Source organism: Hyperoodon ampullatus (assembly GCF_949752795.1).
Source record: "Hyperoodon ampullatus genome assembly, chromosome: 7".
Taxonomy (NCBI): domain Eukaryota; kingdom Metazoa; phylum Chordata; class Mammalia; order Artiodactyla; family Ziphiidae; genus Hyperoodon; species Hyperoodon ampullatus.
Window position 1 is genome coordinate 36,889,977 of NC_136920.1, and position 15,623 is coordinate 36,905,599.

Below are 15,623 nucleotides of genomic sequence, written 5' to 3' on the forward strand. Positions count from 1 at the left end.
ATGTTCTAAATAGCATGTTCACATATTGAGAAACAATGATTTGCCTACAATTTGTCTAATTTAAATCTGAGTTGCTAATTTCTTTTAATAGGTCATTTTCTACAGAAGCATTCAAAATAAATAGTGCTACTCTTTGAGCATGTTTCAACATGATGATGTCTTTCTATCTGTTATGTCTTTTTCCAAAGTAATTTTCAGAGCATGTGAACTAAACTGACTACTGGAGATGTGGATACAGGCCATTATGAGAGTCCCCTTGTAGTGACCAACTAGTTTCATTTAATTTCCTTCTTTCCCTTATAATTGGCAGAGACCACCAGGTAATTATCTGGATTCATGTCCTTGAGGGTTGGAGATTTGCTCTGGATGGGGGATGTCTTGCCATCCACACGGGAGATCTGCAGCATCCGGCAGGGGTCGTGTTTCAACAAATACCCTGCAAAAGTTTCCCAACCTCCTCCCACACGGACCATGACATGCTTGTTGTGCAGCATCTGGAATGAAAAGAGAGCAAAAGGGTTAAATTCTGAGAATTCTTGCAGTATCTCAAGTCAGCTTCCAGCTCTAGCGTTGTTATTGTTTTCTGTTTTGTTTTTCAAGCCCCCATTGTCCTTCCACTTCTTGCACAGTGTCTGAGTTAGCATACAGTTTATGAGAGAAGCTTTGTTTTTCCCATGCAAGTGGATCATGCATGGTACATATCCCCAGGATCCAGCTTTGCCCTGCTGTGGGAATCAGGGTGTAGGTACAATCCCTTGCTTGGTTCAGCGAGTCTAGAGGCTCCTTGCTGACGCTGACACCTGATGTTGCATCACAGCCTCATCATTGCCCAATTTCCTGCTTGCTGCCTCAGATCAGAGCTCTGTTCTCCCCACTGGGTTATTCTTCTCTGAACCAGGACTTAAAAGACCATGGAAATGCCTGCTATGGAATATAGTTTTTTTTAATTGAAGTATAGTTGATTTACAATATTGTTAGTTTCAGGTGTACAGCAAAGTGATTCGTTTATACGTATATGTGTATATATATTCTTTTCTTTTCAATTCTATCCCATTATAGTTTATTACAAGATATTGAGCATAGTCCCTGTGCTATACAGTAAATCCTTATTGTTTATCTATTTTTGGAATATAAAGTTAATAATCACACAAATACTCAATGAAAATAGAATTGAAAATGCACTGAGAAAAATTGAAATCTTCCCTAGTCACTGTCTGAGGCTTTCAAGGAAAGATATTATGGAATGGCCAAACATGTATGTTGTCTTTACTCTCATTCTTCTTAATTACAATAGAATACTTCTTTAGAAACAAAACAAAAACAAAGAAAACAAAACCCTTACCTTCAGGGCCATGAACCATCTAGAGCTCCAGGGTTAAGAAGGCTACAGACTGAAAAGGTGAAGAATATGTGGTTCTTTCTACCCAGTAAAAACGTGTCCGAGTTGTGGAGGATTGGCACAGGGAGCCAAAGATTTGATCTTGGCTTCTTTCAAGTATCACAAAATGTAAGAATAAGGGGGAATGTCACACCTTCACCAAAGACCTCTCCCCTGCCCGAAATATGATGAACACACAATGGCAATGTAATCTTGGGAAGGGGATATGGGTTTGGGAGGGGTTTGGTAAGTACTTTTCGTGGAAGACCCTATGAAATCTCTCTGAATTTCTCTCACTCTGTGTTACCTTCAGATCTGGATTTTTTTTTTTTTTTTTTTTTGCGGTACGCGGGCCTCTCACTGTTGTGGCCTCTCCCGTTGCGGAGCACAGGCTCCGGACGCGCAGGCTCAGTGGCCATGGCTCATGGGCCTAGCCGCTCCGCAGCATGTGGGGTCTTCCCAGACTGGGGCACGAACCCGTGTCCCCTGCATCGGCAGGCGGACTCTCAACCACTGCATCACCAGGGAAGCCCCAGATCTGGATTTTTTGACTCCTAGCCAGTGGGGGAAGACTTTGCCCTTGGCTGTTGAGATTCTGAGGAAAGTTTTGGATTCGCTTTCTGTATGCCTGTACCCACAAAATATTGCATATATATTTAGGGCTTTCACAGACTCCCAAAAATCCATCCATAGGCTCAAGGTAAGAAATCCTGAAACATGGGGTTGACATAAGGCAGTTTTCAAAATCAAATATCGTGGAAAGTAATAAAAATATGCTGAATAACAATAATTAAAACTATTAGACTCATGAGAATTAAGTGTAACTATACTGGTTATTCTCACTTTGAATATTAGAATTTTAGAATAGAAAGTATCTGGGGAAACATTTTCTAACAAGAAGGCTTCAAACTTATTTTAGCACCAGCATCTACTCATTAAATAAAAACTCAGTGGGAACCCATGAAATATAAAGCAGATAAGAGGAGTCAGGATTTAGCTTATAACCATTCTGCCTCCCCAGGTCCACCAGTGGTACCATGTTCCTGTTGTTTAGGATGAAGATACTGAGGCCCAGATCTTTAATGTGATTTCCTGACTCCCAGTCTAGTACTCTTCCCACAATGGTTCCTCCTTATAAAATCCATCAAGGCTTTTATAATTTTACAGGCCTATTTTCATTGCCACAAGTTCCTGGGTGTGCCTCTACTTCCTGTTTTCAAAACTTGGGAGTTACTGGGACAAAAACTGCAAAGGCCAGGGTCAAAATAGCACTTTGACCCTTTCTCCCATTGTTCCAAGAGCACTGCTTTTGCCTATTGTTGAAGTTCTGGTGCCTCCTAGCCCTGTAAATTACATTTAAGAATTGCCTCTAAACATCCTTGGTATGAATGTCCTTGGCAGAATGCCCAAGTTCACTTGACTGTAAGCAGGCTGTTTCAACCAGAAAGAACCGCCAGCCAGAAGAGTTTTTAAACAATTAGTGAACTCTGGGAAACAGTAACAGAAATGCTTTTCAGCCTGGAGTATATGATCATGAAGGTAAAAACTCTGCTTGCAGATTCTTTAATGAATCCATAGGACAAGGCAGAGTGGATTCAACATGAAACAGAGTCATTCTGAATGTGAGTAACACAGTAATTAAATTTCTGCCCATCTCGTCTTCCAGAATCTTCCTATAGCTAATCAGCAAAGGTATAATTTCCCAAAGAAAGCCAATGGTCAAACTGGACAAGTTTCAAGCTTGGGATTAAGATATCAGAGCTACAGGTGTTCCTATAGCCTGATTGTAGAGATTTAAATTCCATGCCTTTTCTTAGAACATGCTCAGTCTCAAGGAAAAAAAAAAGGAAGAAACGAATGCCAACCTCATGTCCATAAACAAAATCCCTATTGTTTAACCTAAAAGCAAATCAACCTGCTATAAACTAAATTGCTCTCAACCCTTCCTTCCCTTCACAGCATTTACCGTGCCAAACCCCAACCTTGGATTAAGTGTATAATCTTCTTCCTAAATCAGGGCTGAGCTGCTGAGCTCTTCGGGAAGAACTCCTTCCACCTCAGAGATTAGTGACATTAGACCAAGTGCAGTTAATTGAGCCTTTTATGTTTTGTTTTGGTCAATCCCATTTCTTATTCCTCTCTATTATTCTCAAGTACACTACCCATTTCATCCTCATCAGTCTACCATGACTTCCTCTTTGTCAGGCATGGCTTCCTCTCTCTTGGTACTTCCACTGGCTAATTCAGTCCAACCTACATTTATCCTTTACCCTGCCTTTCTTGTCACAGAAATAAGTCCTTCTGTTCAAGGTCAAGTCCTCCCCCCTGTCCTAATCCCCATTGCTTCTGCTTAACTACATGAGAAAGAAAACCAGATGACTTCTAGAATTGTCAAATCCAGTGGACTGTCCCTAATCCTTGTCTTTTTTGATCATTCAAATAAGGTATCTGATAGTATTGACACTCCTTCCTTGAAACTCCCTACTCTTTTACTCTCCATGACAAGACTCTCTTTCCTGGATCTCCTGATACCTACCTGAGGGTTCTCTCTCTGCTCCCTTCACAAGTTGTATTTCTTCTACTTATTTTTAAGTTTTGCTTTTCCAGAGGATTCTGAAGTTATCTGTCCTTTCTCTACTGCTTTTCTCAGTCTAACCACTCTCTATTTGCAACCTCATGGTTTTCACTGCCATCTACTTTTGTGTCCCCAAACTATAACTCTAGCCCTTGTTTCTTCCTGGAGCTTCCAAATGCAAAGGCAGCCTGCTCTCTTCCTTCCACTAGGGCCCCACAGGTCTTTCATCATAGGGTTGGTGACATGAGCAGCCTCTGTACCTAGTCAGATACCAAAAACATTCATTTCCCACTAAATGTTTCTCAGGATTTTTGCTACCATTGCCACTATTTAGTTCAGGAATTCATCTTTCCCTGGTCTATTGTAGAGGACTCACTGCCTCCAGGCTTGCTGTGTCCAATCCATTTAGTAAACTGCCACCAAATGGAATTCCATAAGTGCAAGTGTGATGTGTCCTGCCTAAATACTTTCACTACCTCCCTCTCTCCTGTAGGGTGAGTCACTTTATTTGCATATGTTATTCTCCGTGACTACTCCTGCCAGCCTCATCCCTTCCCTGAGCCCTGGGACCCATGAATACTTGTAGTTCTATATTCCCAGATAACATACTCTTTCTCTCATGCTTTTTCACATTTGCCCCTAAATGTGGAACGTCCTTTCTGTTCTTCCCTCCCTGCTCACCAGGACCATAAACATTTCCCCAATTCAAACATCACCTCCACCTGAAAAAATCTTCCAGGGTCATACCCCTCATTGATAAGGGAATCCTTTCTTGACATGTGCTGTTTAGTTTACACATGACTTCACTGCTTTGCTCATTCTACAGAGTTGTAACTATTAATTTACCTGTATGACCCTTTTAATAATATGGAGCTCTCTGAAAAGAGTGATGATGTACCTCTCATGTTTGGACTCTCACATATGTGATCTCAGAACAGTGTCAATAGTGTAACCATATAGTACTCCTTTTCATGTATCTTTCCATACTACTTACTTTGCCTAATGTAAGATATCAGTATCAGTATTACTCCCATTTTATAGATAGTAAAACTGATGCTCTTAGAAGAACTGATGCTCTTAAACAACTTGTGCAAGATCACACAACAAATCAGTGGCAGAACTGGGACAAGAATCCTTTTGTTTTTGTCTATTATACCATATCCACTTATTCTGTAAAGCTCCTAGATTTGGATTTTCATACCTGCTTAGTTACTTACAAGTGATAATTTAGCACAGGCAAGGAATTATCAATGTCAGAAATAGTTATAATTTGCTTAAGCAGATTAAATGCTCACATAAAATGATTTATAGTTTTATGTCCTAATAAACTTTAAATAAATATTGCATTTAATTTAAGAAGGTTATCCTCTAAGTGGCCCTAATTATTTCAGAAATAAATATGTGTCAAGTACAGGTAATACAATAAAATATATTTATAGGTATCTGTTGGCATAAGGAGAACTGGGCTTTGATTCTCTGTTCAGTGTGCATTTTACGGCTCCTTTATTTTTAATGCTTCACAATGTTGAACAATTTTGTGTTCTTCATTCCAAAAGATAACTTGTGTTGGCTAATAGGGCTAATATACATGTGAATTGAGTATTCAGTGTAGTTTTCTATGTTGTTTGTTGCATTTTTCTCTTTTTTAAATATCTTTATTGGAGTATAATTGCTTTACAATGTTGTGTTAGTTTCTGCTGTACAACAAAGTGAATCAGCTATGTGTATACGTATATCCCCATCTCCCCTCCGTCTTGAGCCTCCCTCCCACCCTCCCTATCCCACCTGTCTAGGTCATCACAAAGCATCAAGTTGATCTCCCTGTGCTAGTTGCACTTCTCTTGAGTAAAGAAAAATAAGTTAGAGTTGCTATAAATATTCCCCAACACTGCACATTGCAAAGCAGTAGTTTTTGCATACTAGGCCTATTCTAACATTGCTATTTTCTACAGTTGACCTCATTCCTCACCATGCCCCTGATTCTAACAAAGAGAAGAAGATTCTTTACCAATTTAGCAACATTTCTCAATGCTGAAGGGGAAAAGAACAAAATAACAAAAACCTTGTCTCAACATTTCTCCCAAAGGCCTTAATGAAGTTTCATAAGCAGATCTGGGTTATTGTAAACATTTTCTTTTTTGATGTCTATGAGTGACATACATTCCCTGCCCAGGGAAAAGAATCAGTAGGTCTCAAAGTTATGTTTTTGTTTTTTTAATAATTTCTTCTAGTAATGGGAAAAAGAACTCCCATTCTTACCAAGGGCATTTTGATTTCTGCCTTTGTCCTATTATGATATTAAACTATGTGTTGTTTTCTTAGTAGGTCTCTTCTCATGTGCCAGCAAAAGGGAAACTTTTTTCTTAGTTGACACAGAGTCATAATATTAGAGCACCTACTATGTGCCAGATAATCTACAAATATGCCTTCTTGAATTAAGGAGGATAAAAAAATTGAGGTCATTGGCAATGCTGTCATTTCACAGATGTACAAACTGGCAGACAGAGGGTCACACAGGGGGTTCCCAGAGCCAGGCTAGAAATCACACCTCTTTTACTCCCAATCTAGTACATGGCCTTACAATTGAACAGCTATACTCTTCCAAAAATTATTATTCTAAAAATGAATCCAATCTTGAAAGGTGGATGAATCACTTAATATATTGACCAAGTAGTGGTTTATAACATGTCAGATAAGTCTTTTGATTTACTGGATTCAGTGCACATCTTGTTAGGCTACACTATGTTTACCTAAAGCCCACTTTCTAGAACCACCTTTCAATCTTATTTTCCTAACACAGTAAGGTAACAAACAATCCCATAAACAACAAATTCTGTAACTCATCCAGATACTTAATTTAAAGGAAAAAAATGGGTTGAAAGGAAATAAGTTAATTCTCTTATATCAACTTACAACATAATGGAAAATCCAAAAAGTTGTAGAAATGATTAATCAATAGCTTCCTACAAATTTTGAGATCACTGTGGTATCAGGGGGTCTAGTGGTCTGGCTCTTATGATGTGTGATAACAGGACTTCAGGAAGAAGATTTTTTTTCCTTTCTAATTATTGGAGAGACAGACTGCAATCACATTATGTGCAGTTGTCAAGAACTTAAAGCAAGAAAAAGTATGTATTTTTCTTCTTCCTGGGCACATTAATCAGAATTACTTCGACTCACTTTTTGTTGACAAGGCAGAGCTGATATTTATGTATGGATCACAGAAAATCATATGTTTTACTAAACAAAAAAAATGGTCACATAAGAGAGCCAGGAAATATTATGGATTTTCTGGTAATATATTTGGTTTTTAAGGTGACCAGGTTGTATAAATTTATATTATACAAACAAAAAACAAGCAAAATACCACCAACAAAAATAAATAACTAACAGGAAATGTCTTTTAGGTATGCAGAATTTAAAGTTAAATGCTTTAGGTCCATATTTGATAGCTTTATTTTATTAATTCCCCAGCATAGATCTGCTTGCATGTTCATATCTGTCCTAAATCATAATTCCTATGAAATGCTTCAGGTGTCGCCACCTTTTCAGCAAAACACTGACACATCTCTTTCATTCTGATTTGAGTCTTTTGCCCATGAACTTGAAAATGCAGGGAAGCAGGAATGTCTCTCAAGTGCTCTGAATACAAATGTCATTAGACCCGGAGGATGTGAAAGCTTTCGAGCAGGATGCCCTCATCATCTCTCACACTTCACTAATCCACCTTCCACTCCAGTGCCAGAGTGATCTTTGAAAAAGGAAAATCTGATCAGGCTACTGCCTTGCAATGGACCTGTGAGTGGTTCTCCATTGTCTGCAGTGTTTCTCAGCCATTTTTAGTTCCAGTCCATCTGAGGAATATGACTCTTTCTCATCAGAACAAAAGCCCGTGGCAAAGATTCTGGGAAAGCAAGGGTGTGAGCGTGCGAGCATGCAGGGGCATGTGTGCTTGTGCGTGTAGGGATGGGGCAGAATCTACATCTCTAGGGTGGGCAGAAGAACACATAATTTGAGGAAACAATTTGCCAGTGTTTCTGATATCCCTTCCTCTACCTCTGTCCCTCTCCTGCCCCCATGAGAACAACCACCCTGAGACACCAAGCACTTCACAGTCCAGTTCCTTTCCCACCTTCTTTCTCATTATGCCTTAATGATCACATACTGTTGTGCGGGTTGCACACTGCACAACTATGCACTATACTGTGGCCCTACCTTTCTGTACCCATGACCACCTTCCAAATTATTTACCCAACAAATATTCTGAACTCCTTAGAATCCCCTGAAAGTTTCATCCCTTTCTACATGCAGAGAATCGTTCCACATTCACCAGGTGAATTAAAGTGAGTCTCTTCCATTGGCCATTCAACAAATATTTGTTGAGTGCCAGAGAAGGTTATTCCTTGCTAAATTTTATGCCCTGAGGGCCTAGGGCAGTGAAAAGTACATAATAGGCACTCAATAAATGCTCGTTAAATGGATGAATGAACAATGTTAACAGCTACTAATGCTCCACCCAGGCATCACTGCCTTTCTGGGATATTTCTGCACTCTCTGACATTTAGATTACCTTCTTTGGACCTTGAGATTTTCCTGCACAGACCTCAAGCAAAGCACCTACAATACTTTGTTGCCTTATTTCTTGTCCATCTGTCTGACCTCTCTAAAGGGTCACATCCTATTCAGCTTTGTATACCTGGCAACTATTACCATATGTACTATGTAAAACATCACATATGGAAAGATAAGAAAAAAGAAAAGATGAAATGCTTTGTCTTTAGAAGGAAGAGTCTAAAACAAACAAAAAAAGAAACCAGGATGTGAATGATAATCCACATCAAACATTGTTTAAAGAATTCCTTTGAGAGAGACAGATTTTGGGTCAGAGAAGGAAGCTTTAACAGGGATCATATTTAAAAGGGGGAGATTGTATTGAGAATCAATAGAGCAATGGACAGAAGAGAGAGAAAGGAGAAAGGGAAAGAAGGAGAAAAGAAGAAAGCATCCTGAATAAATCCAAAAGTAAGTATATTATTCTCTTCGTTATCTCCCTTCACAAATTCTCATAACACCAGGAATGCATATTTAAAAAAAATATTGTTCACTATAGTAACAAATCACTTGATAAAAATTTCGCCCCCTCCTCTTTCTCTTTCAATGCTTAAGTGTTTGGGGTCACTCTCATTAAGCCCTTCCCCACTTAACTGACCACAGTGGCTCATATTTCTGCCCAATCTGTGAACTGCTCTCCACCTGAGCCATCCTTCTAAGAGGCAACCATCTCTGACACGGACTGAGGAGAGGAGACAACCCACCTAAATTTAGATCAGTTTGGCTTCCTGGGACATCATATGTTTCCAACCCTGCTCGGTATGTTTTTACAAGCCCTCATAACTTGAGTGAAAATATTGTTTTTAGAATGCAGTCATCCAGATAAAGAGTGTTAAATTAATTTATAGGACAACAGACTCTGTCATCATCTAATGTTATACTGAAATGGCATACGCTGAAAATTGGGCAACTGGGAATTCAGCTCTCTGCCTAAGGTACCCTGACACCTGGAGGAGTAAGATGGCAGGTGTTCAATCCCTAGTGGAAAGGCTGAAACCTGCATTTTCAAGATACATGATGAGGTCGCCTGTGAATAGGGCAGCAGAGGCTCTGTTAACCACAGGTGACATAGGAAGGCTCCTTTTTGTCAAAGGTTTGGGATTCATCTCAACATCTCTAGCTACTTGAAATTATAAATGGTTAAATACTACCCAAATAAACAAGCTTCTGGAATTATTGTTTTATTGTTTACAAAGAATTTTTCATATTTATTGTCTCATTTTTATCTACCTAACCATCCTTTTGTTTATTATGCCCTTTTCCTAAATAACACTTCAGAGATTTGAACTACAGTCACCAGAGCAGAAGCTACCATCTGTTTTGTCTTTACCAGACTGCCTAGATATGGTTACCACTAACTAGCTGTACAACCCTAAGACATTTATTGAATCTCTCTGTGCTTCAGTTTCTCATCTGTAAAATGATTATAGAGTTTTTGGGATAAAGATATTAATATGTGCAAGCATTTAGCCACATTGCCTGGGGCATGATACTCAATAGCAACCTGCCATTATTATAATTATTATTAAAAGAATAATACTGTTATTGTGATGATGATGATAAGCTCCTTATGGATTTTATTTCAGTTACTTCTTGTAGCAACTCTAAGTGGCTTGCATTATTATCGACATTTACAGATGACAAAATGATAGCTCAGAAAGGTGAAGTAAATTGCCCAAAGTCACTTAGCTAGGAAGTGACAAAGTTTAGATTTGAACTTGAGTTTCTCTGACCTCAAAGGCAATACTCAGTACCCCTTAACTATACATTCTAAAGGGGCTTCACCAGGTGTCATGGTTGTCTGAGTTCTTACCTAGACTTTTCCCATGGACAAACCTCTTTTCTTTAGGAATAGGTGTTGTCAAATTATGATGTCTCCATTTATGATCATATCGCCCAGCTCTCAATGTACCCAGACCCAGAACATAAAGGAACTTAATACATGCTTGGAAGAATTTGTTTAAATTTGAACTTGATTGTTTAACCCATACAAAAATACTGAAAATTAGGTACACCCAGAGTGCTTTGCCCTGGGCCCCATACTCTGAAAGGAAACTGTAGAGCAGAAATCTCTGACAGCCTGCAAAATACTTTCACTTAAATCATTTCATTTTGTTATCACACCTGCCCAGTGGTTTGGCAGGTTAATATTTGTTCACATTGCACAAATGGGGAGAAAGAGGTTAGGTGGGTAGCTCATGGACACTCAGCAAGAACACAGACCTAGTCTCCTGATTCCTAGTTTTGTGATTTGTTGTCTTCAGTAATAAATTACAGCAGGGGGAATGTAATCCTCAAACCCTCATTTGAAGGGTGAACTGTTGCAGTGTCCTAATGATGAGAGCCAATCCTCCAGCATGAACAGGGCCTTGAATCAGAAACCTTCTGGCTATTGAGGCTGGCCAGAAAAATATTCCTGGCCTGCTTTTGTTGTTTCCCTCTGGAGGGGTAAAAAGTTTAATTCCCAGGCTCAATGTAGACAAATGACTCTCAGTAGCTTCTTTCTGGAAGCAAACGTGAGAAGAGCAGCTAGCAGATGAATGTAACCATTCACTGGTAAAAAGTTCCCTTTGCATCTGCCTTGAAATATGTGCAGGGGCCCTTACTGCCAACTGTCTGTCAGTTCTCATCTCCTCGTTATGTAAGGTCTCCATTTTCCCAGTTCTGCACCAAAGGAAATTAAGAAGCCTTAGCCGCAATCTAATTACCAGTCCATGGCACCATTTCAGACAGGGAAGGCAAAGTTATGATAAATATTTAATAGAATACTCAGTATAGTGAAAGCAACGAGCTGGAAAATGATGGTGCCGGAAAGGGAACAGTTGTCTAGAGGAAGGATTTGTAGCTGGTATATACCCAACTGAAACTAGAATTCATCTACCCCAAAGATGCAACATCTATTCAGGAAGGGGAGCTGAGCTCCAAGAGGCAATGAAAGCTCAATGCTTCCACTAATCAAACAAGGCCATGTTTGTCTGACTCTATCTGAACTCCATTCTCTTCTATGTACTGATAACAAAACCCAACAGACTGGAATCAGTACTGGGAGAGCCAAAGGTTAACGTTGCCAAAGGTGGCAATTCAGGTCCTGAAAAGTAACAACAGTGTCTGGAATCCAGACACTGGAAAAATGACTGTTTTGCCCGTTTTTTTTTTTTTTTGCGGTACGCGGACCTCTCACTGTTGTGGCCTCTCCCGTTACGGAGCACAGGCTCTGGACGTGCAGGCTCAGTTGCCAGGGCTCACAGGCCCAGCCACTCCATGGCATGTGGGATCTTCGCGGACCGGGGCACGAACCTGTGTCCCCTGCATGGGCAGGCGGACTCTCAACCACTGCGCCACCAGGGAAGCCCTTTGCCCCTCTTTTTAATGTATCTTTAGTATATTGGTAGACCCATTAAAGTGGAAAACCAAGTATTACTAAATATATTCAGAACTTTTATATTGACAAAATATTTGAAAACCTGAGTCTCCTTTCTCTCAAAGCCCCATTCAAATGAAAGGCAAGGAATAAAGGTGTTATAAAGCTACCAGGGCAAAGAGAAATTAAGAGGATATAACAGTAGACAAAAAAGGTCAAAGACATTTTTAGAAGATGGAAAAAAGATAAATGAGTCATAACTGACTGAAGGTAGAGAGAGCTGAAACTAAAAACTGGAAATGGCAGCTGACAAAGCGAAGCAAGTCAGATCAAGCCTTGAAACTACAGGAAACTCAGGTTTTAAAGTCGTCAGGTACTTCCATCAGGTAAGGAGAGAAATATAGCTGAAAAAAAGATAAATGGCTGAAAATCAGTATAAGGATCATCTAGCCCCCAGATTTTTACTGCACCCCACTCCAGAGTTGCTATGCCTGTGACTATGTCCATGGTACCAATGACCACATCATCACAGCAGGAGACTGAAGGTTTCTCTTTGTAGAAATTGAATCAGAGATGCTCCAGACTAGGGCTCAGGAACAGGATGGAAAGATGGACAGATACATGATAAAGCAAGTCCAGCAAAGTGTTCATTGTAGAACCAGATGGTAGTTCTATGGGTATTGACTTCTCTGTGTTTGAAAATTTTTCACAATAAAATGTTAGAGGAAAAATTCATCCCAAATCCGAATCCAATCTGTTCTTACCATCTCCATTGCTATCTCCCTCATCCCAAGGTTCCTTCGTCTCACCTGGATTTACCACAATAACCTCCCAACTTTTCCTGCTCCTGTTCTGCCCCTCGGTGCACTCTCAACAGAGAAACTAGAGGGATCTTGTTCAAACAGAAGTTACCTTGGGTCACAACTCCACTCGAAACACTGCCTGGCTCCGCATTTCACCGGGAACACACTACAGAGTCCTTCCAACAGCCTCCAAGTTCCTCCATGACCTGAACTCCTGTTACTTCTCTGACTTTATGCGCTACCATGGGGCCCTTCATATGCTCTGATGCAGCCACATTGGTCTCCTTGCTATTTCTCAGACACTCCAGGGCTACTCCAGGCACACTCTTGACTTGGTGTTCGTTCTGCCTAGAAAACATTTCCCTTAGACAACTGGAGAGCTAACTCTGCACCTCTTTCATGCCCTTGCTAATCTCTCATCTCCTCAGTAAGCTGACCTTAATGACTCTTAAAACTGCAGTCTCTGCTCCCCGCACTCCCAGCCTGCCTTACCCTGCTTTACTTTTCCTTTCCCACTCCAACATGACACTTATCACTTCTAGCAAGCTCTATAATTTACATATTTATTATATTTATTGTTTAGACAGTAGAATCCATCCCAACTAGGGTTGCCAGATGTATCATATAAAAATACAGGGCACCAAGTTAAGTCTGAATTTCAAATAAGCAACAAACACTCTCTCAGTACAAGTATGTCCCCTGCAATATTTAGAACAAACTCATACTAAAAGGTATCTGTTGTTTATCTGAAATTCAACTGTAATTGAGCATCCTGTATTTAATCTGATGACCCTACACACACACACACTCACAGGAATATAACATCCTCAAGGGGGCCAGGTATCATCTGTTTTGTTCTCTGATATATCCTCAACTCCCAGAACACGGCATGTTTCAGAGTATATGTTGAATAAATATATGTTGGGTGAATGAATGATTACATTTTCTCAGGTGCACTCTAAGAAAACAAGGGAGTAATCCTCAGAAGACACGCGATTCAGGAAATAGGGAATCCACCGTCAAAGCAAGTTTAAAAAACATCAAAGTAAGTTAAAAAAAAAAGTCTCAGATGACACTGTGAGGCCAATCTGGGGGAGGAGGACACACGTGGAGGGGCCAGAAATGAAACCAACAGATGAACTGGTGCTTCTGCCTGCGACACGATCATCGTGATGGGCTTCACAGTTCTTTCAGGGGATCTGATAGGGGTTCTTGGTCATACTTGGGACCAAAAACAGGACATTATTGACTTCAAGGAAAATAAAAATGGTTACAAAAAATAAAAGTAATCATGGCACACTACAATATTTACGTGACCATTATAAAGTAAATACTGACTACAGTACTGATTTGACCAACATTGTGGTACCACCAATGATGCTCAGCAAATAGGAGGAAGGAAAGTGTATGTGTGTTGGGGGGTTAGGCGGAAGCCTAAGATTGCTAAATTGTCATCTTCCTGCTCTTGCTACCTTGGGTGTATAAGCAGACCATAGAAAATGTCTAAAATTTAGAAACTAAGGAAGAACAGCATAATTACATAACTTAGGAATTTGGAGACACATGAAAGAAGAAACAGCTTCCAGAGGTGAAACTAGCTGCCTCTAGGGAAAATTCGGGAGAAAAAGAATGGAAAAGGGTAGAAAGGGATGGGGCAGTTTTGCTGTTTTTGAACATAAATCTTACAGCACCACTTTATTAACTATATATATATTTAGAAAAATTAAAATTTAGTTTAAAACCCTCAGTTCTGCTACTTAAGGAAACAAAACTAAAAGGGGAAAAATGGAATTTCTAAAATATCAACATAGAAAACATTTTATTATCCACAAAATTATTTTATTGCTATAAAAACTTTATTATTCTTTTGCAAACTCACTGGCAGGCTCTCATATACTTCACTATATAAGGATGCAATTTTACCTGAAATCACTACAAATTTAATCATGAATCTTTTTTCCCCTTTGACATACTTCAGGAGTAGTAGATAATGGAAGAGTATTCAGACCTGAGTTCCAACCTGGCTACCTAATCTCAAATGTTTACTAACATTTTATTAGGACTTTTTGGTTTACAAAATCCTTTATACCACCATTTCGTTTGATCTTCTAATGTTACTTTAAAAGTTATTTTCATAATATACATATTTGGATTTCTCCCAACATTAAACAAAAACATCACAATATCCTCAGATAAGATGGCTACATGAACTTAGGAGGGCAAAGCTTTGCTACTTGCATTGTTTCCTTATAGTTTGTTTTATCCTCCCCTGTTCTTTCTGACTCTTGAACAATTATAAGTCTACAATTAAAGCCTTAGCATTTCTTTTCCAGAAACTTTCCTTCCAAGATCACGCTTCCTGGTTCTTCCTATTTCTCCCTCTACGCTAATTAAATGCCAGTCACTGCTTTCCTTGTAAACCTCATTATCTCCAAAAACCATCTCTGAGGCACAAAAGTATTGCTTTTCCTTTCAGTTTTTCATGCTATTAAAACAGTTCAAGAGCATAGAAGAAGAATATACACCAATCTCACTTACCAACATATACATAAAAATATTACTTTTGCATATGGCTTTTAAAAAAATCTTTATCTTTATCTTCCACACAGTTACTCTTTGCTACATCTTTTAAATAGATTGTGCTATTCTGAACTCAAAAATCTTTCTTTATTGAATACTCTATTTCCAGCCTTCATTTTCCAATATGAGGAGGTGAAGTTTGGAGCTCACTTTCAAATTATTCAGTCTTCCTAAAGACCAAGTGCAGAACAATTAAACAATTCATCACTGACTGTGTCTACCCACCCTTGCTTCAGGGACTGGTCATATGTTCACTTATAAATGAGCCTACTGTTCCATGGGGCCACCCAGAGGTTCCCATAGGGAGGATGACAC

The 15,623-nt window shown here is 39.4% G+C and overlaps 1 protein-coding gene across 1 annotated transcript in view; it reads right to left on the reverse strand.

Annotated features, from left to right (window-relative positions):
* Positions 1-275: 275 nt before the first annotated feature.
* GAS2 (growth arrest specific 2) overlaps positions 276-15,623 on the reverse strand; it is a gene marked incomplete at its 3' end in the record, with an annotated part of 116,525 nt that continues 101,177 nt past the window's right edge. The window contains exon 9 of the mRNA XM_079707690.1: positions 276-494. Coding sequence (XP_079563816.1) covers positions 276-494 — 219 coding nt within the window. The remainder of the gene's footprint in view (positions 495-15,623) is intronic.